Source organism: Pteronotus mesoamericanus, unplaced genomic scaffold (assembly GCF_021234165.1).
Source record: "Pteronotus mesoamericanus isolate MK-2021 breed Mesoamerican mustached bat unplaced genomic scaffold, CSHL_Meso_final contig_20, whole genome shotgun sequence".
Lineage (NCBI taxonomy): Eukaryota > Metazoa > Chordata > Mammalia > Chiroptera > Mormoopidae > Pteronotus > Pteronotus mesoamericanus.
In genome coordinates, this window is record NW_026555085.1 from 80,349,587 (window position 1) to 80,377,106 (window position 27,520).

General features: G+C 38.0%; 1 protein-coding gene across 7 annotated transcripts in view; it reads left to right on the forward strand.

Moving 5' to 3' along the window:
* Positions 1 to 16,986: 16,986 nt before the first annotated feature.
* Positions 16,987 to 27,520, forward strand: part of AKAP7 (A-kinase anchoring protein 7) — a 108,238-nt gene continuing 97,704 nt past the window's right edge. For 3 of the 7 annotated variants that reach the window (XR_008528775.1, XM_054569963.1, XM_054569967.1), the window contains exons 1-2: positions 16,987 to 17,131; positions 22,709 to 22,840. Coding sequence is in view for 6 of the 7 variants with exons in the window: in XM_054569963.1 (XP_054425938.1) it covers positions 17,113 to 17,131; positions 22,709 to 22,840 (151 nt within the window). In the remaining variant the exon portion in view is untranslated. Of the gene's footprint in view, positions 17,132 to 17,953; positions 18,085 to 22,708; positions 22,841 to 27,520 lie in introns of all 7 variants that reach the window. The other 4 variants (XM_054569965.1, XM_054569966.1, XM_054569968.1 and 1 more) reach the window with 3 other exon arrangements.

The following is a 27,520-nucleotide window of genomic DNA, read 5'->3' on the forward strand; positions in this document are numbered from 1 at the left end:
TTATAGCCTGAGTCAGAAATTCCAAGAGTATGATAATCGCCATCCTTTAAAGCACCTACTCCCACATTATGCTAACCATAGGTTAATAATCTTTAAAGCTGAGAACTACTTTTTATATCTAAAAAATCTATAATAGTGATACTAAATTGAGTTAATGATATCATCATTATTTTATTTTCAAGCATTAACTTTGATTTCAAAATTTTCAGAAAAATAAATTCCAAACAGAGAAGGCATTATTTTTCCTTTTTAAAGGCTTGAACTGTGCCTACTGACATTCAAAAAACTAAAAAGTATCCAGTAAAGGCATCACTTCACAGTGACTTCAGGCTGTGATATATTCTAGAAGCCTTTGTTAAAAGGGATTTCTCTTTTACATTACCAATCTGCAGAGAAGCTTACATCTCCTTTCAGAAGCATCATACCTATAAAGAAGAGATTTTGTTTTGTTTTATTGTGATACACATCACAGAAAGTTGACCTTTGAACCACTGTGAAGTGCACAATTTAGTGGCATTAAGTATAGTCACAATGTTATGAAACAATCACCACCATCAATTTCTAGAACTTTTCCATCATCCCTAACATTGTACCCATTATGTACCGACTCCCCATTTTCCCCTCCCAGCAGGTCCTAGTAACTTCTACTTTCTGTCTATATGAATTTGCCTATCTTAGGTACCCGCTAGAAGTGGAATCATATATATGTGGTCTTTTGTGACTAGTCTTCTTTCACTTAGCATAATGTTTTCAAGGTACATTCGTACTGTAGATATATCTGGATTATATTCTTTTTTTAAGGCTGAATAATATTCTATTGTATGTATATACCACAATTTATTTATCTCTTCATCTGTTGAGAGACATTTGGCTTGTTTCCACCTTTTGACTATTATGAAAAATGTTATGAACATTGGCATACAATGTTTTGTTTTAAAATATGATAGTGTTTAATACCTCCTGAGTTCTTCAAAGAGCTTTTCAAATTAACTGTTGCTAGGTTTATTGGGAAATACAGCCCCACATTAAAACTTTAGTTAAGATTATTTAGTAAGTTATTTTTTTTTAAGTATTTATTTTTAGAGAGAGGGAAAGAGGGGGAGAAAGAGAGGGGAAGAGAGGGAGAAAGAGAGGGAAAGGAACAATGTGAGAGACAAACATCGATTGGTTGCCTCTTGTATGCATTCAGCCAGGGACTGAATCCGCATCCTGGGCATGTGCCCTGACTGAGAATCAAACCTGAAACATTCTGCTTTTTGGGAGGAGGCCCAGCCAACTGACTCATACCAGTCAGGGCAGTAGGTCATTATTATAAGCCTCTGTTTATCAAGAGACAAACTCATAATGGGCAGCAGGTAATTTTGCAGAGGCTCACATAGGGCCTTAGCCTGTACGTCCAAGGCTGCACATTAGAATTAAAAAAATACTGAACCCTCAATCCCTACACCAGAACAACCAAATTAAGCTCTGGAGGTGGGTTAAGGCATTGGTATTTTTCAATCACCCCCTCCCCACTCCACCTCACCCCCACGCTCCTGTGACTCCGTTGTGCATCCAAAATTAAAAACCTCTGATCTAGGACAATCTGGTATCAGTCACCAGAGCTGCAAGTCAAACTTAGGGTTCCACTGGAGCCCTCAGAGAACTAAGGGGAAATCTTATTTTACAGCCCATGTCCTGTACAATAATATCACTCAGATCTTACAAAGATGTCAACAAAGGGAACCATTTCGCTAATTATGACTACCAATACCAGGCTGGGACCCTATCACTTGAGGATGAGTAGTGGCCTCTGAGGCCAGCAGAGTTGTGCCAGTAAAAAATGAGACTGATTCTCCAAGGGGAATGTGAATGTCTTACTTTGTGTGATAGACTGAAGCTTTGTGTCCTTTTTAAATTCATATATTGAAGCCCTGACCCCCAGCGTCCTGGCATTTGGTGATGGGGCCTTTGGGAGATAATTAGGGTTACCTGACGTTATGAGGATGGGGCCCTCGTGGGAAAGGATTAATGCCCTCTCTGTACACACACTCAGGAAAGGCCATGTGAGGACACAGCAAGAAGGTGACCATCTCCAAGCCAGGAAGAGAACTCACACCAGCAACTGACGCTACCAGGCTTTGATCTGGGACTTCAGAACTGTGAGAAAATAAACTCTGTTGTTTAAACCACTCAGTTTACAATATTTTGTTATTGTAGCCCAAGCAGAATAAGACACTTTGAGTACCCTACTCACACTCAAAGCAGAGCCTGAGTAAAATAAGAAAGGAGAGAAAGCCAATAAAAGCATGTTATCTTGCCAGGACCTTCCAAGGATCCTTAGAGTTGTCCATTAAGGGAAGGAAGAAGGGAGAATTTTACACATTGGCTCCTGTCTGCCACCAGCCAAAGCCGTCCCATTGGGGCATTAATTTCTTCACACTTCCAGCATGCACTTCCTAGAATGCCAGGTAGGTGCTGGCAGACATCCCACCCCATGCTGTCTGGGAAGCTTCCGAGTAAAAAATGGGAGTCAAACATTGCAATTCAGGCAAGATCCTGTTAGGTTATTACTGGAGAGTCCATTTGGTACAGCAGATGGAGTAAAAGAAAAAAAAATGAGCAAAAGGATGTAAGGCAGGAAACAAGAGATGTTCGGTGCAGGGAATTTCTGAAGACTCTAGTTAGGCTTGTGAGTGCCAGCTCCCACCTCAAGGTCCAGTCACAGTCTGAACTTGAAGATCCTCCCCCTATTCCAACCCTTGATTGGCTAAAATTTGATTTTATTAAGAGACCTGACAGGTTTTTCTTACAATATACCATTTATTTAATTTCTGTTATACTCTCCACAAATGGCACATAGTTTCAGAAATACTGATATGATGGGTAATTTCATGTGTCCACTTGACAGGGCCACAGGATGGCCAGATATTTGGTTAAACATTTCTGGGTACACCCATGGGGTGTTCCTAGGTGAGATTAGTATTTACATTGGAACACTGAAAAAAGCAGATTGTCCTGCAGGTGGGCACCATACAGTCCCGTTAAGGGCCCAAAGAGAATAAAAAGGCAAAGGAAAGACGAATTTGCTTTTTCTGCCTGATTGTTGAGCTGAGTCATTGGTCCTTCGCTGTCAGACTGAGACTTCTGAGACCCGAGACTTCAGGTCTTGGAATGTGGACTGAATCTATGCTATTAGCTCTCCTGGGTCTCCAGCTTGCTTACTGTGGATCATGGGATTTCTCAGCCTCCATAGTTGCATCAGTTAATTCCGTATTAAAAACATCATATACATTTTATATATGTATATATAAATCTCATATAATATTTTATATATATCCATCCTACTTGTTCTGCTTTTTCAAAGAACCCTGACAAATACAAAGGGTCAGTTACTTAAGAAACAGAAAACAAAAGTAGGAGTCAAGTACAGAGAGTTATATGGGAAGAAATTCAACTTCCAGAAAACATAAGGCTAAAAACTGACAAATCTGAAGGTATTAAATGTTTGTTTTTCATCTTTTACTGCGATTTGTATTCCTTTTCTACCAATTACTGAAATTATTCATCTAAGGAGAGCAAGTTCTGATCCATCCATTTAACACTTTATAATCTTTCCAACTCTTGGTATGAAAATATTTTAAATATTTACTACTTAGTTTTATATTTATTTTAACACTTCAGTACCCTGTTTGAATCCTTCATGGCCATCTACAACTATATTTTCTTTCATAGATGGTTATTTCGTTGATCAGGGATTGGCAAATTGAGGTCTACCACCTGTTTTTTGTATGGCCTATAAGCTAAGAATAGTTTTTACATTTTAAACTAGTTTTAACAAATCAAAAGAATAATATTTTGTGACCCACAAAAATTATATGAAATTCAAATTTCAGTGTCCATAAATAAAATTTTAAGAAGGCAGCCACATTCATTCATTTACGTATTATCCAAGGATGCTTTTGCAATATGACAAAGTTAAGTAGCTCCAACAAAGAGCATATGGCCCTGCAAAGCCTAAAATATTTACAGTCTGGCTGTTTACAGAAAACATTTGCTGAGCTCTGTCTTAGATGGCAAAAGGATGCTTGCTTAGTTTCCTTGAGACTTATCTAGCCTTTCTAATGAAGATAATAATGCCTATGTGCCTCTAGCATTGGTATTTTTTTAAATAAGTTAAAATCTATTACAAAGGAAAAGGTTTTACTGATTTGTTTTTATATTCTTCACAATCTTATACATAGGGTATACATAATAAATGTTTATCAGCTAAATTAGTAAGTGAAAAACTCTGGTGAATCTGATAGCATGTAGCCTCAGCAAGAAGCCAAAAACATACCTATTCCTGCTCCTTATTTGCAAAGGTTGATCACACATACTTTAGGAAGCCTATCCATATCTGATATTACAAACTCTTTCCCAACAGATTTACAGGATGTTAGTGTGTGTGTGTGTGTGTGTGTGTGGGAACACCCTGTTACTAGAGATAGTATCATATAATAACAGAACTAGAAGGAAAACATTTCCTATAGCTGCTGATTTTAAGTAGGACTGTATTTGAATCATTCCCCAAAGGTAATTTTGCTCTTTAATAATAATTATCCACAGATACTATACAACTTCTTATGGTTAGATATTTTAGAATGTCAGAACTAAATTCTTAAAAAGTATTTCAGCTTAATCCTTTATGTAGTAATATAAGCATACCGTAATGCCATTGATTCAATAACTTTATAAACAGTGTTTACCTTAAAGTTTTATAGTTGTGTTTCTTTTCTCCTCATGTCATCTGATTCTCAGGTGGGCAACAGTGCTTGTTATATTTTTATCTGTTTAAAAGTTACCACTACCAGTGCCATCCCCAGTACTTACCATGATGGGCATTAATAAATTGTGATAGCAAAATTATTGGACTCGGAGTCTACCAATCAAGGTGTGAGTTCTAGTTCTGGCTTAAGACAGTGCCTACAATATAGTGGATGCTTGGTGAATGTTCCCTTTGGTCCTTTTCTCTTTGAAGCTGGATGTTTACTGGCTTTCTCTATGTTTCAGTTTCCTTATCTATGCACTGTGAGAAGGAAATACTTCCCAGGCTGATATGGAAATCAAATAAGATATTTCTGAAAACACTAATCCTATGAAGCATTATATAATTGCAAATTATTATGGGAAAATGAGAACTCAAAAATATAAGAAAAAACTTCTGTAAGTGGCAGTATAAATTAAAGGACCAGAGAATCAATATTTGCCATTGTGTTCTCCCCACCCACCATGAGATTTTGAAGCAAGAGAGAGTGTTTACTCTGCTTGATAAACATAGACCTCTGGGTCTATACTATAGGCCAATGTCTTCATTCAGGTCAATGGCACTTGAGCAAGTGATTTCTAATGAATTCCAAATGAGGGTCCTGACTTGTGCTGAAATTTGCATTGGAGCTTTTTCTGAACAGGCAAAGAGTTCAGAATTTTTCAGAGTATTTTTTCTGTTGCGCTTCATTAGAAGTAATAATGAACTGTCAATCAAATATTGCAAATTACTTTGCCCAAAAGTATAAAATATACACATCAATTTTTCTAAACAGGGTTTGTTTGTTTTTTTAAATCAGAGGTTAAGAGATCAGTGTAGATAGTTTTGGTTATTTTATACTAGAATAAGAAGACTGAGAAGGAAAATTTCCCTCAAATAGGTATTGATTATTTCAAATCTCAGAGAAAAGTATTTGGTTTTAACTGTTATACATTTTGGCATCTACTTTCATAAAAGGACCATGGTTTTGTTTTAGAAATAAATTTAAAACTTTAATTTCTCTTCATCTTTTGCTTGAGGGCAATACTTTGGCAGATCAGTAAGGTCTTTGTTCCAAAATACTCAACTTGTGGTTGTAATGTGAAAGCAGCCACAGACGGTAAGTAAATGAATGGACATGTCTGTGATTCCAAACCACCCCCCCTGCATTTCCAAAACAAGTGGCCAGCCTATAAACTCTGGTTTTCTGACTCCTGTTCTACAGTAATAAGTAAAGACCACCAGAAACAGCTTACTTTGACCCAGAAAGTAAGCAGTACATGAGTTCTGTCCCAGGGCTATATCAAATCTCCAGCTCTCTGTCATAATTTAGTCCAAATAAAATCTGATAGTCTTGCCATCCCACGAGACTTCACACTGGCCCATTATGTCACAAATTAGTGACATAATGATGATTGGACGGAGTTAAAAGAATTCACAAGTGCTCTTTATGTTTCTTAAGATATGTGCCAGAGGGTGGGAGATCAACTTCCAACAAACTTCAGGGCCTGCCAACTTGGTGAGGTGCCTAGAGTCCAATATTCAAGGCGTCAAGTTATCTGAGGGAAAGATTAAGTTTCTGCAACTTGCAACCCCTGCCACTAACAAACAATCCCTAACTCATACTATGTAAGTCTCAGAAATTACATTACTACCCTTGAGTAATGACATATATTATTTGTTGGTTCTTAGCATTGTTTCCATGCCCTTTCATACTCTTGCCTTCATTGCAGGGGTTGGATGAATGAGAACTACATTTTTCCATAGCCTTTTGCCAGAGGGTTCCAAATACAGTTTAGATTCTGCCAATGAAATTTACATATGCATGAATTAGAGGGCAGAAGAGAGATAAAAGTCATTGCTGGAGCAGTGGTGGCGGACCTGTGAATTTAAGTGACATTGTGCAGCTACCTCTATATTCTGGGCCAGCCTTTTACCCCAGGGGTGCAGGGCAACCATGATTACTGATTTCATCTCTATTTGACTGCTCATGAAAACTAGAAGTTTCAGGTTCAGTTTTAGTGAATTTGAAAGCTGGTGGCATCTCCCCGGACTTTCACTCCGTAAGCCCTTTCAAAAGTTTTTAAGTACTGCTACGTACTTCTGTGCATTAAATACCTTTAGCTCTAAATATTTAAGTTGGTTTCTACTTTATCAATTGAGCCTTGACTGCATGCAGGATCCAATTCATTTTTGCATTTTCTATCATGCCTGATAAGTATCTATTGATGGGATGCAGCAGAACGACTGATTCCATCTTTGCATACCATACTCTCGTCATTTTATTTGTCATGAAGCCCTTTGTGGTATTGTTGTAGTTCTTATGGTGGGGCTGATCACTATTGCCTGTGTCTAAATCTCAAGCAAACTAGACTTAAGGGATTAGTACAGAGTATTATCACTCACTGCCATCTGGCTGACTGATATAAAGACATAAACAAGTTATTTGTTGAGATAAATAGCACTTGTTGTTTTAACATTGCACACAATTTGATCCTATGTATTGGGGGCACTTGGGTGCCATCTCTCAGTAAATAACCTCAAGAGACAGATAATAGTAAAGTGTTATAAAAGAATTAGAGACTGATACGTTTTGAATATTTGTCTTACTTTTTATTAAGAGTTTATTGAGAGATATAATTCAAATACTGTAAGATTTACCTATGTACAGGGTACAGTTCAATGGTTTTTCAGTATATTTATAGATTTGTGCAAACATAACCCATAATCTAATTTCAGAACATTCTCATCAGTCAGAAAAGAAACCCTGTAATTGTTAGCAGTCAATTCACTCTCATGACCCGTGTCCCCCAACCCCCATATGGTACTCAGCTTTGGGAAACACTAATCTGCTTTCTCTCTCTCTCTCTCTCTCTCTCTCTATCTCTATGTCTAGTCTGGACATTTCTAACTTCTCCGTAGCTTCACCAATATTTGTTATAGTCTGTCCTTTTGATTGTAGCCATGCCACCCTAGTGAGTATGAAGTGGTATCTCGTTCTGGTTTTGATTTGCATTTCTTTAATGACTAATGATGGTGAGGATCTTTTCATGTGCTTATTCATTGTTTGTATATGTTTTTTGGTGAAGTTTCCATTCAAATCATTTATCCGTCTTTTAACTGGATTATTACTATTCTTTATTCTTGAGTTACAGGAGTTTTTAAATGTATTCTGGATATAAGTTCCTAACCAAATATATGGTTTGCAAATATTTTGTCCCATTGTGTGGGTAATATTTCCACTTTCTTAGTAATGTCATTTGAAGCATGAAATTTTAAAATTTTGATGCAGTTTAATTTATTTACTTTTTTCCTTTTATTACTTGTGCTTATGTTATCGTACTTAAAAGGCCCTTGCCTAACCTAATGCACAAAGATTGACTCCTTTGTTTTCTTCCTTTTTAAGAGCTTTATACGTATCATTGTTTTAAATATGTTATTTAATTGTAAGTTTCTATAATTTAATTTTTGTAATACCTGGGCTTAGTCATCAGCTCTCAAAATTCCTGAAGTTTAACAATTGGCTCCCACAATCTGGCATGAGTCAGCTCTAGGATACAATTGGTACTAAGTGTCAGTACTGGATGGATCTAGAAGAAAGACAAGCTAAAGTTCTGATGTTGTGACTAACAGGGAGAGAAAGAAGCCTCTGGTCACTCACCCATGAAGGCAGAGGTGTTCAAGGGAATTTAACCCTGCTCTCAAAATTGGTCTTCTTCCTAAAGGTAACTGGAAAACTAATATAATGCTAATCTCATAAGGAATCTCAGGTGTAGTTCCAGAAAATGCAGATAAGACAGAAGAATAGTAAGAATGGGTTTCCTTTGGACTAACTCAGAAGGCAAGTTAGGGTGGTGGTGGAGGCAGCATAAATTGTCCTATATTGTATGGAACTCCTTAAAAGATTAGGGCACTGGGAAATAGATTGTGGCCTTAGAGAAAGAGCACTGGTAGGAAATAGATGTGATAGTGGGCCCAAGTCGTTAAATAAAGCTCAGAGCAAGGTGCCATACTCAGTCACTAGACAGATAACCAGTCTCTGCAGAGTATGAAAGCAAAGTCGAATGATACTGACTACTGTGGACTATACCCACGAACTGATACAAAGTGTTAAAACTTGGAGGAGACACCACCAAGAGTACCAGATCTCAGAATTAGCAGGAAGAAAGGATTGAAGGATATCTGGTTCTGACAGAATATCATTTGATATATTCAGAATGACTCTGCCTCACAACACATTTTCTCTGATCTCCTGCTCCCAAAAACAGTTGGAAATAGTGGACAAACTATGTAAAAGCACTGTTAAATGCTTCATGGAGCAGGAAAAATATAAGTAATCTGTAAAAACAACAACAATAAAAAAAGGAAAAGACTCCTGAAAGGTATTTCAACTTTGAAACTTTGAGAAGTCCTTCCTCTGGCTTGCTAGGAAACTAATTGGAGACTAATTAGAAAATTAACTTGGAGTTCATGACCATGCCTGTTTTTGCTCCACCTGAGGTTGTCATGGACCCCGCTCTGGCAGGAAATCTGAGCGTGATCTAGAGGTTGCTCAGACCACCACTCTCCCAGATGACGATGACAACCTGTGAGAACAGGAAGCTGGGGCCCAGCATCAGAAGTCGAGTTTTATAGGCCACTGTCTCATAATGTCAGTGGTGCAGCATTTTGCCACTTTATTACATAGCTAAGCAGAACATGTGTTTGACCTTTGGGATGCTGAAGGAGATGAATGGGCTTTGGAGTAGATACAGCAGTTAAAAAAATACCTTCATTTTTGGGGACCTCCATATTTAGCTGTTTTGGAATGCAGTTGTTCCTTAGTAAGGTTCAAATATAATGCTACAGTCACATCTCAATAGCCAGCATTGAAGCCTTGTTTGTTATTGTCATTCCCATTTCTTTTTGTTTAGAGTCCGAATAAAAGTGTATTTCAAGTGTCTGAAATATAAGAAGTACAAACAGAAACAATTGGGAAGTACCAGGTGAATAATAAATCCCATGTAGTGAGGGTTTTTGGGGAGCAGTTGCCTTTTATACTATATTTTCTTTTTTCTGTAGATCAATCAGATATACTACTAAAGAAGCTATATTCTTATAGCTATAAACAAGTTTCTCTTACCTTGGTAAATTTACTTTTGATGTTTGTGTGAAGAAAATAGTAAAAGAAAGAAAAAAATCCAAGGATATTTGTTAAGTATATTTGACTGAAAAGCCAAACATAACTGAAATGATCAGGACTTTGAAATTGCCTAAATAATGATGGTACAATAAAACAAAACATGATAATATATAAAAAGTACCTATTTGAAATATCCATTTGAAAAAATATTAAAGAAACAAGTGGCATAAACTATTATAAATTATTTACTTATATAAAAATTATGTTTATAAAATGTATTAGGTTTCTATAAAGTGATAAAGACTGAAAGAGTCAGAGGATTTGGATAATTGATGTCTTATAGTGAAAGAATTTTTGCAGTTTTGTTGATTATAATTATTTTTTATTTTTTCATTATATAGCTAGATCAATAGACAATGAAAGATATTCTTAGAACTCACACTACACAATATTTAGGCAAAGAGTTGTTAAGTAGTGAATGGATTCAAACAAATGACTGTCTGTAAGGAAATCCTTTACTGTGTAAGGCAGAATAGACTCAAGTTTCTTTCAATTCTGATTCTATTTCTTTCTGAAACTTTTAAACTTGTTCTATTTTTTCCATTTCTTTTATTGATAAAAGAAACCTCAAGACAGTGATTGTCAATTATACTTTGATTGGCATACAAATAAGGTTAATCTTAACAGTGAAGTCTTATGTGATACAGTTTAGAATATCAATTATCCTACTGAAAAACAAGAAATATTTAAGCCAAATATGCAATAAAATGACTGAATTTAAAAAGATGTGACATATACTAACCCAGATATTAATACCTTACTAACATAACCTAGGTTAGTATCTCCCCAAGAAGAAGAATTATAACACATATTTAAAATGTACAATGGGAAGTTTAAAGGTAACCTGCGTTAATATTTTCTAGCACATCAAGAAGACGGTGAAATAAACAAATAATAACAGCCCTGATAACCCAGAAAGTGGAATTTGACATAGCTCTTAAAACTTTCCTTTCAGTATTCAGAAAATCTTACTAGAGAATAAGAACAACAACAGGAAAACAACAAATCATTAATGCAGAATGGTCTATTGGAAAGTATAATGATGATTTACATGATGTATTGATACAAATAATAACCAAGAAAACATATGGTTTTGAGCTTAGAAATCTTGTAAGATAAACTCTCAAATGAGAAACTAATCCCCATTACTAATCAAATTCAGGAAGCCTGATTAGAGCTGTTAAACCTAATCTCCCAATTTGGCATTTGCCCAAAATGTGGTCAGGAGCACTAACTACTTTAGTGTATAAAAACAGAGATTATTTAAAAACACTATAAGAATATCATTATCTTCTGAGTAATGATACAAACTATCATGTACCTCATCAGAAGTTAATAATCCCTTTTATTTTGTCTTTTTAAAAAGATATTATTTATTTATTTTTAGAGAGAGGGGAAGGGAGGGATAAAAAGAGGGAGAGAAACATTGATGTGCAAGAGACACATCAATCAATTGCCTCCCATACATCCCCAACTGAGGACCTGGCCCACGACCCAGGCATGTGCCCAGACTGGGAATTGAACTGGTGACCCTTTGGTTTGGAGACCAGCACTCAATCCACTGAGTCACACCAGCCAGGGCTATGATCTCTTCTTGTTTGAAGAAAAGAATCACATTCCTAATGAAAATGTTCTTAGTGATTTTGGTTCCAGAACCTTTCCTGGAGCTCTTATTCTTACCCAGAAGGGAAGAAACATAGTAAATAGGTACTAGTTCAGGCAGCTGATGAAATGTACACAAAAAAATCAGATAGTTATCACAAAGGTAGAAAAGTGTTCCATTCACAGTTGCCTAATTTTACACCTCCATACACTCTCCCTGGGTGACCTCTTTCAAATGCATAATGTCAATGATCACTTGTTTATCTATAAAACTTCTAAATTGCCTAGATTACTATTTTACCACCTACTTTCTTTTTCTTTTTTTTATACCTACATCAGACCAAATGGACTTAACTGATTGATTGGAGAGAGAGAGAGAGAGAGAGGAAGGAGGTGTGGAGAGAGAGAGAAACATTGATTTGTTTTTCCACCCATTCATGCACTCACTGGTTGCTTCTTGTTATGTGCCCTGACTGGGGATTGAACCTAAAACCTTGGTGTATCAGGACGATGCTCTATCTAGCCAACTAAGACAGCCAGCCAGGGCATCACCTCTTACTTCCATCAGGAAAACTGACACCTTTATAAAGCAGCTCCCTTAACCAAGACCCCAAGCAAATACTTACAGGATCCATCTATTCTTACTTGCATCCCTCCTGTCTCTCCTAAGATCAACGTGTTCGTCTTGTTCCTACCTCCAGTATTACTCAATCAGTTTTCCTCTTCTACTGTAACTCTTTTTACTAGTTTCTTTCCCTGGGAATTTAAATGGAACCCAGTTGAACGCTACTCCAGTCCCTCCATAGCTGGCAAAACTGGCCCAAGTTCTGATGGCAAGTGAAAGTCTAGCCCTCTCCTTAAGATTTCTGCAAATCCTTAGGTGCTTACAATCACAGGCCCCTCCCAGTCCTGGTGTGCTTCTGCAGCCCTGTCTTTGGTTTCCACAACAAAATCACTCACAGCTAAGACTGTTGGATTTAACCATTGCTTGTCTGAGAGATCAGGGGAAGGCTCCTGTTACCCAGCACACAATTTCTGCCATCTTGCTCACTGAACTCGTGTCTGTTTCTCCATCCTCTCCCTTATCCTCCTCATTTTGGATTGTTCTAGGAACACCCAATTGATTCAATTCCCTTCTAATGTCTTGGTGCCAGCCAACCCATTTTCTTTTTCTGTACATTATTAATTGCTAAGTTCCACCAAATATTGTTTTGCAATCACTTAATTCTATCACTTTTATTTTATTTCTGGGCCAACACACTAGCTCGGGTTTCCGCCCCTCGCACTTGGATTACTGCAGTACCACGGACTAACTAGACACGGGGCTTCCACTTCCTGCCCCCTCCAATCAATCCTGTGCAGACCTGGAGGACATCTTTCTAAAGCCGTCCTTCACTATGTCAGTTCCAAAGTCAGAATTCTTTAACGATCCCAATTCTTATGTAATAAAGTCCCAATTGCTTAGCCTGGCATTTAAGATCTTCTATAATCTGGTCCCAACCTAATTTTCCAGCCTTACCTTCCAGTCCTCTGCCACCTGGACAAGTCAAACTGGCAGACCCACTTTCTTTTGCACCTACTTGCACGGTCCTGCCTCCCCGAACCTGGAATGTGTTAGCCCCACGCTCCAGCTCTCTTAATCCACTCACTTCCACATCTGGTCTCAAATATGACCTAATCTTTCAAACCTTTCCTGGAGCTCTAAGTCCACAGAAATCTTGACTTTTTGGACACATTTCTTTCGATCCGTATTAGTATAATAAAGATCTCTGCTTGCAGGGACTGAGGGGGTTTCCCAAGTCATAGGACTTTTAGTGCTAAAACTGAAATGGTCCGGACAAAGTAGGAGAGTTGGTCACCTTACCTATAGTACATGTGGTGAGGATTCTGGGGTAGGAAAGGAAGGCAGTACTTTTTGTGGGTGTCCCTTGGAGGAATTCAGATGACCATGAAAAACCTCCATGGAAGGGAAAGGAAGGTGAGTGAGGACACATGTTGCACCTAAGGATAAGTCTGGGGCTGAGACCTTCAGAGGAACACAGAGCTAAAGGGAGTGCACTGCAGCATTTTCCTTTCTTTTTTCTTTTCTTCAAGAAATTAAGAAAAGCAAGGGGAATTAAAAAAAAAAACACATTTCCAATTAAGGACTTTTAATAAGGAGCTAAGTGGGTTGGAAAAGTACAAATCTTAAAAACAAGATGAAAATCTAGACAGGTGAGCAAGCTTTTTTTTTTTTTTTCTTTTTAATTGCTACTTTGGAAACAATTAGAATCAGAGCTATTTGCTACTAGGAGAATTAAATGAAAGCCAAAGTTAAGGTCAAACTTTCTCAAGGTTTTCTGATGCCAAGTTGAAATCCAAGGTGAATTATAAAGGTTTGGTAAAATGGCAGCAGATAAACCAGTCAGGGAATTGTGTTAGAGATTTGTAATATCCTGAGTCACTCTGAGTCACCAAGGGTCCCACTTTGGCTTTCTACTGGTATTTGACCTTGTCCTATAGAACTGCAGGATTTCTTCTTCCTTAATAACCATTTACAGCGGTCGTTCATTGGGAAGACCAAAGAACCTCTGATAAAGTTAATTCATATTTCAAATGGAGGCCGCTCCGGTGGCCCAGCCCAAGTCACAAATCTGAAGCTAAGTCAACCTGCACTTAAGGGAAATGCCTCACTGTCTAGGGAATGTACCACTCACAACCCTCCAACTTAGTGTTAGATAATTGACCTTACCCTAGAAATAGAACCAACTAGCCTTATAAGGAGATCTTTGACCTCCAGCAGATCATGCCCTGTTTTTCTGTTGCCTCTTTTAAAGTTCCATAAAACTCGCCCAAAATTCCTTAGGCAGCATCTTCACTGCTTCTGAAGCAACTGTACTTCCTAATCCATGGATTGTTTTCCCCTGAATAAAGAACATCAAACTCTTTACTTGACACTTGACACTTCCTAGGACAAGAATTAAAATAGCATCATCTACTCTGCCTGGTGTGGCTCAGTTGGTTGGAGAGTCGTCCCTTCACTTGAAAGGTTGCAGGTTCAATTCCCAGTCAGGGCACATACCTAGGTTGTGGGTTTGATCTCTGGTCTGGGAGCATACAGGAGACAATCAATCTCTCTCTCTCTCTTACTCTCTTCCCTCCCTCCCTCCCTCTCTCTCTCTCTCTCTCTCTGTGAAGGTCAGAGAGGGGTCATAGATCTGAAGCAGTGTGGTAATTTGAACCTGAAACCTTCTGTTAAAAACAAGACAACAGTCTCTAAATGAAGTTGCTTACGCTAAGTTCCAAGTCACCAAACTTAGACTTTATTACAGTTTCAGCTCTCTCAGGCATGGAATCTTAAATCAATCAATCAAGAATCACCTAATTAACATTATTAAGTAATCTGCCTCATAGATGCCCCCTACCACCTCCTGATTAAAAATAATCTTGCCATAACCAATCTGCTTTTTGCCAAATAACTTCTTTGCTCCTGCTCCCTTCTGCCTATGAAAGTCTTTCATTTTGTACAGTTCCTCAGATCTCCTTTCAATAAGATCTTTAAAATTTCCTCAGTTGAATTTTGTTTTTAAAACTTTCAATCCAGTGACCTTGGAGTGTACATTGTCTTCCTGGGAGAAAAAGTGTTGTTGTCTGTAAAAGAACACACTGTCTTAATGAATTCTATCAACCTCACCGGCCCTGCCTTCTCCCTTATGCAGAGTGTAATTCATAGGGAAGGAATTGGTCTTCTAATTTGCAAGAAACTGTTCTCCTGAGGGCTGAGCGGATCCACCATGGCCAGATAAACCACCAGTCAGCTGTGTCTGAAGAGTGCAGAAGACTTCCCTGAAAGGAGACTGGACTGGGGAGCTCAGTAAGGCAAGGACTGGGCCGAGGGGGCAGCCTGGAATGATTAAGCAGTGATGTCAGGCACTGCTTTGAACACCAGAAGAGGCATGTTTTGGGGTGGCATATTCTGATGCCCTTCGATATTAATGTGGATTTTTTTTAGCTTATTACTTATTGCAGTTCCTCATATTTCTTTCTCTATTAGGTAGGTGATTAACACCTTAAAAAAACCTGCCTTATTCACCTGCTTGACCTCAGGAGGGAGCTCAGGCATTAAATATCACGGGAAACTATCGTACCTCTCTAATCAGCCTCTAATTGCTATGGGTGTGAAAACCAAACACTCAACTTTCTGTTTTATTTTTTTACTTTGTTTTATTTATTTATTTTTTTAAATTGGATTTATTGGGTTTGCAAAACCATCCAGGTTTCAAGTGCACAACTCAATACAATGTAATGTGCACACAGCATCGTGGGCCCACTGTCCCAAGCAAAGTCGCTTTCCGTCTCCATTTTTCCTCCCCCTTGCCCACCTCCATCTACCCCCCACCCCTCTTTCCTTCTGGCTATCACCACAGTTTTGCCTGTGTCTGTGTTATGTATACATGTTTTCTAGTTAATCCATTCACCTTCTTTTATCCATTCCCCTATCTCTCTTTCCCTCTGACCTCTAATCAGCCCCAAATTGCTATGGGTGTGCAAACCACTCAATTTGCTAGAATTATTTTAATATGAGAGTAACAAGTTTTGGGACTTATTTTGTATGATCTATATAGTACTGAAGTCTTTGCTCCCATCCCCATTCTAGGGTGCATTCAAAATAAGCCCAATGTCATTCAAAAGAGAGGCTAGATTAATTTGTTGATAGATGCACCTCATTTTTCTTAATGCATCGTTTCTTTTCACTTAAAAGAAAAACTCAGTAGAATTCTGAACTACGGTCAAAAAATGTTTTTTAAATAATTAATTTTTCTTCCATTTTACTCATAACAGTGATTTAACCTGCAATAACCTGTACTTGGTTCCCATTTAATTCGTAGGTATAAACAATGGCTAACATTTTGAGACTTTGTCGCAATTTGGCTTTTTAAAAAAGCTAAATATTTAACTATACAGATGGCCAAGGTGTCGTTCCTGTACAGTTTGCTCTCCCCAAATATTTTGTAATCAGGGCTGTGTTTCGAAAGCTCTTTGGAAAACTAAACACAAGGATCCTCAGGAGACCCTAGGCCAGGAAATGCTTTTAGCCGGGTCCCAATGCACCCCTCAAAGCGTGGGACGGGAAAGGCCGGGCCACGGGAAATGACAGAAGGCAACCAAAGGCTGCAGGAGGCCGTCCCGCTCGGGAGGCAGGCGGGGACTGAGCTTCGTGGGATCAGTGGAGCCCCAACTCCCAGCGGCGCCAGGGTCGAGGCTCCCCGGCCCCTCCCACCCGCGTGCGGCACAAATCCGGGTACCATCGGCGCGTCGGGGTGTCCCCTTCCGCTCCTTCCGGGTCCCCAGTCAAGGCATGCAGCTCCTCCGGGGACTGCGGCTCTGGGGGCTCGGCGCCTACGCCGACCAGGTCGCCGCGGCCCGAGCCCCCGCCGCCCGCCGCGGCCCCTGCCCCAGCGCCCCGCCCCCAGGGCCGGGGCCCCGCCCCGGCCTCCGCCCGGCGCGCGGGCCGGGGCCGCTAAGCCGGGCCGCCGCCAGAGCTGCTGCCAGCCTACACTCGCGGCCCGTTAGCGCCGACATCATGGAGCGCCCCGAAGCGGGTGAGCCGGGACTGCCCAGCTGGCCGAGGGGGGCGACCGGAGCCTGGGGGCGTGGGCCCCGCTCAGCGCTCGGCCTCGGGGAGGGCTCCACCTCGCCCGCGCGCCCCAGTCCTCAGCTGGGGAGCGTGACCGCACGCCCGCCCCGGGCAGATTCTCCTCTCTCCCTTCGAAGCAGGACTCGGCGGAGCACCAGGAGCCCGGTGCGGCCGGGTGTCACCAGTGCTACTCCTATCTAAGCGTTTTAGTGCACGCACTGTTGGTGCTACGAGGGCGACGGGTGTGAACGCAGCCCAAGTTTCAGTTTTGCCCCCCCTTTTTGATCGTGTGACTCTTAGTACAGACTTCATGTCAACACACGCTTTCTGACGGTGTGTGGTTAGCAAAACCTCGAGGATGTCGTCCTTTATCCTCTATCAAAAACATGAAAGACCTGACCCACCACGGTGTGTCGTTAAGGATTTTATTCTAAGTGTTCGAAGAGGACCTTTTTTAACTGGCGCCAAATCTGTTGTCGATTTAATTTCCATTTTAAGTGCGAACTAAACAAACCAGTTAGGGGTTGGACTTTAGGTGAAAGGGACCCAAGGCCAATTAGAGAAAACGCAGAAAAAGATAGAAAGCATTAAAATGTTAATTGTATTATATAATAGCTGTTTACTAGTGTAAATACATTTACAATTGTCATGGGAATGAAATGCTTGTGGCTTTGTGGATGGGTTCGGAGGGTTTGGGTTTTTGAGACAGCCTATCTAGGTTTTTTCAACACAGAAACAAAGTTTAAGATTTTTTTGGAGGTTACTGTTTCCTTACATTCTGTTTCAGGTATTACGGCCTTATTTCGTCCATTTCTCTCTAGCACCTATATTGGACTTTTATTTTTACAATGAGGAAACCAAAGCATGGAGGTCAAGTGACTTGTTGATTGTCACACAGCTCTCAGCAGTTATCCAGATGTAAGATGCTACTATTTTTACTAGCAGAGCCAGGATTGGGGTGAATGTCAGGGACCCTTTCCATTGGTTCTTGGGGGAATATATACCTAGTAGAGTGAATAGAAGAGTCTTGCTTAATAAAGTCATATTTTATTATCCAAATAGGAAGCTTGCATCCTGTGTGACAAAGAGCAAACTGTCCTTTTTCCTCTCTATTGGACTGTCTATGAATGATGAACTTATTTGCTGGAGTGCACGTATATTTGAATATTAGTGTATATTTAATGTATGACTTTACAATATATTTTAAATATACACATCGTTTTCTTAGAAAAGTAATTATAATTCTATTTAAAACACTTGAATAGCAGAAAGTGGGAAAATACCAACATATTCAAGACAACTATGCCAGCATTTAGAAATTTATATCCTTTAGGTTTTTCCTACCTAATTGTAATCATAGTGTTATATTTGCTTTTTAAAAAAAAGTCAAGGTTTGGTAGAAACTTTTTTTCTGGTTGTTGCAGTCTTCATAGCTATTTTTCTTAGTTGTCATTAGAGTGAGTATGCTTTGTGTAACCATATCCCTATTAGGCATTTAAGCTGTTCCACTTTCTTTTTTTTTGTTGTTTAAACAAAGCTGGTGAATCTATGTAAGCATACTGTATATGATATATATATGATATATACAGCATACTGTATATATCAGTAAGAAGAACATTTTCATGGCTCCTGGTCTGTTGCCAAACTGCTTTCTGAAGGGATTATTTCAACTTACAGCACTATAAACTGTGTATATTAAGAGGCAGCAGGACATGTTGCTGGAAGGGGCAGGTTTGGCAGTAGAGTGACTGGACTTAAATCCCATCCTGAGACCTAGCTGTAACCTCGGGCAAGTTACTTAATTGGCTAGTCTGTAAAATCAGCATAATAATACTGGGTTGACCAAAGAGTTCCTTTGGTTTTTTCCGAGGATGGCCCTAGTAGTGCTTTGTTGTCTTTAAGTTCATGTGAAACAATTTTGTTAAATTTTATTGAGACAGCTGTCATCAGTGTGCATTTAAAAAAAACTTTTCAAATTGATGAATTTTTGTGTAGCCATTTTCATATTGAAGATGGAAGGAAATTAGCAACATTTTGGGCATGTTATGCTGTGTTATTTCAAGAAAAGTAAAAACACAACTGAAACAGAAAAAAAGATTTGTGCAGTGCTGTGACTGACTGTGTAAAAAGTGGTTTGCAAAGTTTCGTGCTGGAGATTTCTTCCTCCATGGTCAGTCGGGTAGACCAGTTGAAATTGTTAGTGATCAAACAGAAACACGGAGAACAATCAATGTTCTACCATGTGGGAGATAGCCCATATTCTCAAAATTTCCAAATCTATAAAGTTATTGGTGAAAATTAAAAATGTCTTTTATGGAAAAAACTGTACAGACTTTTGGCCAACCCACTGCTATCTCCTTCATAGCATGGTTGTGTGGAGTCAATTATCTGGAAATTACTTCTCTGGCTGTGTTTGGCAGACAGTACAGGCTCAATGTTAGCTGTTTTTAGTAGTAGTGGTAGTAGTTTGCCAGTTTGACCTTATCTTTATGTTACTAGTGCACTTAGAAACATTTCTTTTGTTTGGATTTTTACAAAAGATAGAATTTTATTTTAACTAAGGTTAGACCAAATTTTAAGTACTCAAAACAATTTTTTCTTTATTTAAGTTCTTTATTTAAGGGTCAGCCATTTTAAGGCAGTTTTCCAAAAGTAAAATATTCATACCTTCTATAAAAGAAAGTGTAGTTAGGATGGATGTGTTTAATTTGTGTCTGCTTCCCTTTGCCTAACACTAAAGTTTAACTGGAGGAGGGCTTCTAGATTTAAACCCTGTTAAGGGTTTAAATGTTAAGAAACATTGCTCTATAGGATGACCAGCAGTTCTTTGAAGAGCTACTGGGAGGTAATATTCTCATTGTCCTGAGTTAATCATTAACATCTACAAAAATGGTTTCAAGTAATCTGTAATTTAATGGGACAAAGTTCATTTTTTGTGTTCTAGACTCTTGTTGATTTTGACATAGCATTACCATCAAGAGTTTCTACATGCTTTATTTAAGAAGATGGAGAATGATGTTGAGCAAGTCGTATTATGCTTCAATATTTTTATGTCAGATGGGATGTAGTACCTTTCCTTCATTCATCCTGTGGAAGTGAGAATCTGATGTGTTGAAGCTGCCTTTAAACACCAGGAGTTATTTTTCATGGGCGTTGAGATAGCTCTGTTGCAGTGCAGTTTGAGTAATTTATTAGCCACTCCCAAATGTGTACTTAACCTTTATTCAGTCATTTAGTACAAATGTGTTGATTACCTACTATGATCTGAACACTGCTCTAGGAATTGAGGAATCCAAGGAGAATAAGATATGGCACTTAAGGAACTTAGAGTAAGGTAACCATACTTACTGATAACAGTGTAATTATGAAAAGCTTCCCCTTTCACTTTCAAAAGCGCCTGGGTTTGGGCAGCAGACTATAGGTCTCTTTAGCTTAGAGCCTAAAGGGCAAGACAGACACGTGGACATCGATAACATGGTTATTTGTGCTGTGACAGGAGGAAGCACTATTTCCTAGAAGACTGGATTACCTGATTCAGCCCTGAACTGGGGGTCAGGAAAGTTTTCCTTGATAGTCTGATTTGAGTTTTTCCATCTATATTGATTGTTCTCAACTGTTAACACAGTCCCTTAGTCTGGTGTAAAAACACACACGGAAGAGGTGAAAGGGGGATTTTCTAGGGTGGTGGTTTTGAAACCTGCATTGCACATTAGAATCACCCTGCAAGGCGTTAACAAAAATACTGAAGGCTGGCCTGATCCCCAGAGATTGTGATTTACTTGGTCTGGGGAGGGACCGGACTCTGGTAATGTAAACAACAACAACAACAACAACAACAACAACAACAACAACAAAACCCTCAAGTGATTCTAATGGGCAGCCAGGAGTTAGGATTTTTCAGCTAGGATAACCTTGTCATCTAAGAGATCAGGTAACTGCTGAGGCCTAGAGAGTTCACATGACTTGCCCAGGATCACACTCAACTGTCTGTTTCCTGATGTCTAGTTTCAAACCTTTCTGTTAGAACAGCCAGCTTTCCTTGCGTCATTACCTAAATGCCACTGCTGTCACCCTTGTCGCTGCACGGTTCTCTTTTTGGTGTAGCCAGTGATCCGCATAGCTCTTATTCTCTTTTGGTGATTAATTGAGCTTGAGATAAACTAAACGTTAAACTATTGCAAGAACTTTTTTTTTTCGCCAAAAAAGGTGACTAAATTTAATTAACCATGTTATTTAATTTTTCTTCTTAGCTTCAGAATGTGTTATTAAATTACAAAAGTTCCCATAATGCCAAGAATCCAGTATATTTCCAAGTGACCTAAGGACTTTGGAGCTAGCATTAAGATATCAGTGTTAAATAGGCCAATTTCACATTATTACGTTCTTTTCCCCCTCTAGCTTTATTGAGGTATAATTGACAGGTAAAGCTGTATCTATTTAAAGCAAACATCCTGATGATTTAATATAAGTATACACTGTGAGATGATTACCACAATCAAGTTAATTGATACATGCATTACCTCACATAGTTTTTTTTGTGTGTGTGAAAATGCTTGAGATCTACTTGTAGTAAATCTCAAGTATATATAATACAGTATTAACGATAGTCACCATGCTGTACTTTTGATCCTTAGAACTTATTACTAATTACTTAGATTAAGAATAAAATAGAGAACGACAAATGTTGGGTGTATTTTGTTCTACTTTTCATTCAGGCTGTGCATACTTAATTGCACAAACACTACTCTTTGCTGCTAGCTTCCCAGGTGTAAGCCACAGGGTCAGTAATGACCCGTTATGTGTAGCTGCATGTGCCCAAAGGCAAAAGATACATATTATCTATTAAAACTTTTTTATTGATATATTAGAAATTTTAAAGTGTAAACTATAGTTTTCAATGCAAGCATAACGATAGAAAGTAAACAGTTACTTGTTCTTGTGTATTTCAAAAAGTTGTGAGTTTATGATTCAACTCATAGTAAACTATAAGGTCTTTTGCTTTTTAATTATTGAATTTCCAGAATAGCATATGTAGAGTCATGTATTTTTGACTGAATTTCCAATGTTACTGTATAATGGAGAGAAAAGATTTAAAAGTGTTTACTGAAGAAAAAAAATAAAGGTCAGAACTTACACAAATTATAATACACAGTGATATTGTTAAAAAATAAATATGAAAAAGACTGAAAAAAAACTTGTTGGTCTGTTTTCCAAAGGTGTGTGAACAAATATAGGTTTAAAATTAAGAAAATATAGCTGTAAAAGATCTTGAAGATTATTGATTAATGGAGTTTTCATCTAACCCTGATTTGAGTATAGTGCTTCAGAAAATTATTACAGCTGCTTAGCATAAAAATGTATGTATAAAAATGTAGACTATGGTATACATAGTAATAATATAAGTAGTTTGTAATATATTTGAATACAAGTATCATATCTCAGCATGTTAATTTATATTGAAGTCAGCTGAGTTGTTTTTAGCTTAGAATGTAAGTTCATTAAGTTAAATAACACATTTTTCTTTTTCTGTGATATGTTAAAGAAGGAGTAAATTCCAATGAATGTAAAAATATGTCAAGAAAAAGGGAAATGTCAGAAGAATTTGAAGCCAATACTATGGATCCTCTGGTCGATATGCCATTTGCTACGATAGATATTAAAGATGATTGTGGAAGTAAGTACTTTATTAAGTAAATATGTATTTAGAAGCAATACATAGTAAATTTAGTGATATATATTTATTTTCTTAATAAATTCACCATAAATACTTGCCATGTTTTTAAGTTTGGTTTGTTAATTAAAGGGTATCTGTTGGTATTCTATTGTGAAAACTATCACAGATAATATTAAGACATGTCTCACAAATTTTGGGTCAGATCATTCTGTAGTTTATAAGGAACTTCAGAAATCCATGGGGCAGCACATGCCGTGGTATATAATCCCCTTCTTCAGTTATTCTGGAGCCAGTGCTAATTTCAGCAGTACCCATTCATCTAACAAATGTTTCCTGGCCCTTTGATGTGAGCGAGGCACTTCGCTAGGCATTGGGAGGGTCACCAGTGAACAAGACAGACATTATCCCTGCCCTCACGGAACTTAGCAGGCTAGTGTTGAAACCGGTTAAACTTTCAACTATGCATTTATTAGATTGATTAGTCCTTCAGAGCTCTATCCACAGACTTTAGAGAACCAATGCTTACTTGATTAAAATACTGCTGGAACCACATAACTGCCTGAATCTGAATTCCCCATCATTGTAGAAATAATACTGTATGTGATATTTGGGGCTACCACTGCTGAAAATGCCTATTTTCAAGTTACTTGTGAATAGGAAAAGGAGGAAAAGCACCACTGTATTCCACAAGTATTTATTGACTATGTACTCTGTACCACTGATTGTTTGCAGCCTTACCTAGAACCTTGCTATGACTTGATATAGTTTTATCTTGACTTGGGGTCTGTAACTGGAGATTCCATAAGAAATTATCTTGCACAGTTTCTTCGTTTTTGAGAAGAGAAAATGAAATTCAGAGAAGTTAAGTAAATTAACTAAAGTCACACAGTTGAACTAGTCATGAAGTCTGTGATTTATGATTCATTAGTCATATATTTCATGAACATTTACTGGATACATGTTAAATGCCAGATATTCATGCCAGCTATTGGTAATATTGAAACACATAACAATATTGAAATGCGTCACCATAAAGAAACTCAAAGCTTCGGTGAGGAGCCAATACATTAACAGCCCTAATTCCATAAGATGAATGCCATACAGGATGCCATGGGAATACATGGGGTGAGGATGTGCGTGTGTGGGGGGGGGTGGCGTATAACCTGGATATGGAGGTAAAGGGTGTCCTGGAAGGCTTCTAGGTTTGGGAACAGTAGAGGAGGCCTGGCTGTTAAGTACCAACTATCCAGGGTTCTTTCCTCTATGATAACTGTCTTGAGCTTAACTGATCATCAGAATTTTCTGTGGAGTGATATAAAATTGCAGATTCCTCTTTTTCCACCCGTGTCAGGTGGAGCCTTTTTGTTTTATTTTTTAAACATTCCATGTGATTCTGATGCTCACATTGTCTTCTGATACAGGAAACCTGGTTTATATTTTGGGGAGATGTAAGGAGAGAGGAATGCTTAAAATGTATGAAATCTCTGGAATCTTATTAGTCAGTTTTTCCTATTCCATAATCTAAGGGAAAAGGAAATACAAAGAGGTGTTTGCTCAGTTAGGACATGGGTTTCCCATTTTTATAGCTGGCTTTTGTGATTTTCACATCTATTAGAGAAACCTTCACTTGAAAAATTAGTATTTCTCTAAGTAGAAGATACCCTTTAGAAATGAGAGGCAAGAATAGCGGTGATTTAATCATGTTTTCTTCTTAAAGTCCTTCTTTTGAGCAAATAAAATGAATATATGTAAAAAATGCAGTAACTTCTTTCTGATTTCATTACTCTCTCCAATTTGGGTATAAATTGAAGAAGAAAGCTCCTGAATAATCCTGTCTGTGTGCCGTGGTGGGCATCTCCCTTCTTCCTTCTGGTCCCTGTTGCTGTCTTTGAATCGCTCCCATCAGAGAGCTCATAAGTTAGATGGAAACAAAAGGTGACACTTGTGTGCTGTCCCAGCTATCAGTACTTCTGACTTATACATATCTAAGGTACATGAAACAAACTGCTTCTTCTATTAGGGGTTGAGAGTGATACCTCCACAATCCCAGACAGCAACTAGTATTTCTGTAGCTACTGTATTTTCATACCTCCACTGGTGAGGAGAAACAGTGGCCAGTGGGATCAGAAAGGAGGGAAGGGATCTGTCTGTGGTTCTGCAGTCCATTTCTACTCTTAAAGATACAGCTGCTTCTTCAGAGGATGGGTGTCAGGAAGACCGGCCAGTTCTTCATAGGAGTAGGGATCTTTTCTCTGCTGTATATGGTGCATTTCTTACCAAAGAAGTGACCTTATCCATTAAGTTAGGGGCTTGCTCAGGTCAACACACAGAAATCCATTTTTAGGCATATAGTGTTGTACCACTTTTTGATAGTTCAGATTTTGTGAGTTAAAAATCTTTGTGGCTTAGTCTTGACACCAAACCACCATGTATAATATTACCTTTGTGGGAAGATTGATTTCAAATCCCAACCTTCAACTTATACACAGTCAATGTGTGGTATAATGAGAGAAATAGAAAACTTGTGTTTAAAGTTTTGGTTATTTCATTTTCTTCTTGTGTGACCTTGGACACAAACTGTGTGAGCTGGGCTTCTTCAACTGTGAAACATGGATAATTTCCATTTGTTTGCCATGGTGTTGCTATACAGTTCAAAAAAGGTAATGTGTGGAAAGAAGTTAATTAAAAATATAATGTACAAATGCTACTTACTAAAACTTTGAAGCATATCCCTTAGTTATTTGGGGACAACTTATTCTCTCATTTTTATAGTAGCATTTACTAAAACACTAAGGAACAAATAGTAAAATTCTTTGCAAACCAGAAACTGCTAATCTGTTTTTGTGAAGAGAGATTTTTATAGAAATATACAAAAGTGGGATTTTTGTTGTTAATTCTTAAACCTTAAGGTAGATATAGTCATAGTGTTTGTGTCCAAAACACAGGATAATTAGTTGGTAGCCAGAATGGATTTGGGGCTTTCTCTCGCATTTAGTAACATGGAAATTTAATCAGTTGAACCGCTCCATGGCAGACGACAACCTTAAAATTCTCAAGTAGCTGGTTGTTGCCTTTGGTTCTTTCAGTTTCCTTTGGTGGGTGGAAATTGTGTTAACTGCCAAGAAATTCTTGCTGATTGAAACCCTGGCAGAGCATTGGGGAAAGTAGTGCTAATAAGAAGAACACCGTGGGAAGGGAAATCCTTGCCAGTAGGAAAGCTCCTCCCCAAATGTTTGGTTGTGAGTGGGTCTCGGTTGTCAACTGTGTTACCTTCAGTGTGGATACAGTATCATTAGGTGTCATGTGGTCTAACTGGCTGAAAGGAGTCTTTACATTTTTTGAGAAGGGACTATTTTACTAGAATTATATGTTAGAATATAAAATGTATTAGAATATTATGTTAGAATTAAGTGTAAAATATATCAGTGATCTTTATTAGAGTATAAATATACATAAGAAATAAAATATTCAAATGTATATGCAAAAGAAAATCTTTTAGAAATATTGAGAAAGCCATACAACCTGAGCTACACCTCTGGTTTTATAGGTTCGACGTGCTCTGGGAGAAAATCCAGCATTTACGAATTGTTGACCTGGACCTGGGTGGGTCTGTTTTCTTTACAGGGGCAAGTGTCATTGGTCAATAGGTTCAAAACCCAGTAAACCACCTGGAAAATGGAGTTGCTGTTAGTCCTGCCTCTGAAAGTTGGATGGGAGTGTGATAGGGAGAGTCATTTTACTGTGATAGGAATAACTTAGTGTGCTTCCCATGGCCTATACGTTTATGCAGAGCTTTAGTTTATTTGATCTATTCTCTTAAGAGAATCACAGGCTTTAAGTATCGAGCCATACTGAATCAAGATTCAAAATAAAATACTTGAGTGAAGTTTTTTTTTCCTCCCACTATGTCTTTCCGAAGTGTGGAATTCAGTTCTCATATTGAAATTATTACAGTCTTTATCTTACCTAACAGAGAATTCTAACCTTGTAGTTATTGGAGATTTTAGAGATGTGGGAAATTATTGTTCTATTACTTATTTATTATTGAATACTATTAAGTTGTATTTAAAAAATACTGTATCTCTTAAGAATTTAAAAATATCAGTTGAAACTTACCTTTACCTGAAAAGAAAATTGTATAGGAAAATGCTGTATCAAATAAAAATTGAATCTCTATCTCTGCTGTAGTAAGTGATTAGTGATTATCCTGAATCAGTTTTTATAAAGGATAAATTATGTTCTGTTTCCTCTCTATAATTGGTTGGGGAAATATAGTCCAAATTTTACTATGAAAGACTTAAGGCAAATATTTGTCCCAGATAATACAAAGGGTTGATATCCTTTTCCTTTTTTTAAAAAAAACAAACAGGAAAACAAATACAAGTTAGAAAAGCCTAATAGATATATTAATTTACCCAACATTTAATTATTGAATGTACCAGCTACTATTATTGGTGCTGGGCAAAGGTGTAGAAGATAAAATTCAGTTTGTAGACAAATATATGGAGAGTTACTCAGCTTTATAAATATCAAAGGAAGCACATTAAAATATGATTATAACCCACCAGATTGGCAATATCTTTAAAAAATAGTCATTTTAATGTCATATCAATGTTGCTCCTGACAATGTATTGTTTTAGTTGTTTTAGAAGGGAGTTTGTTCAACTCTCAAGCAATGTT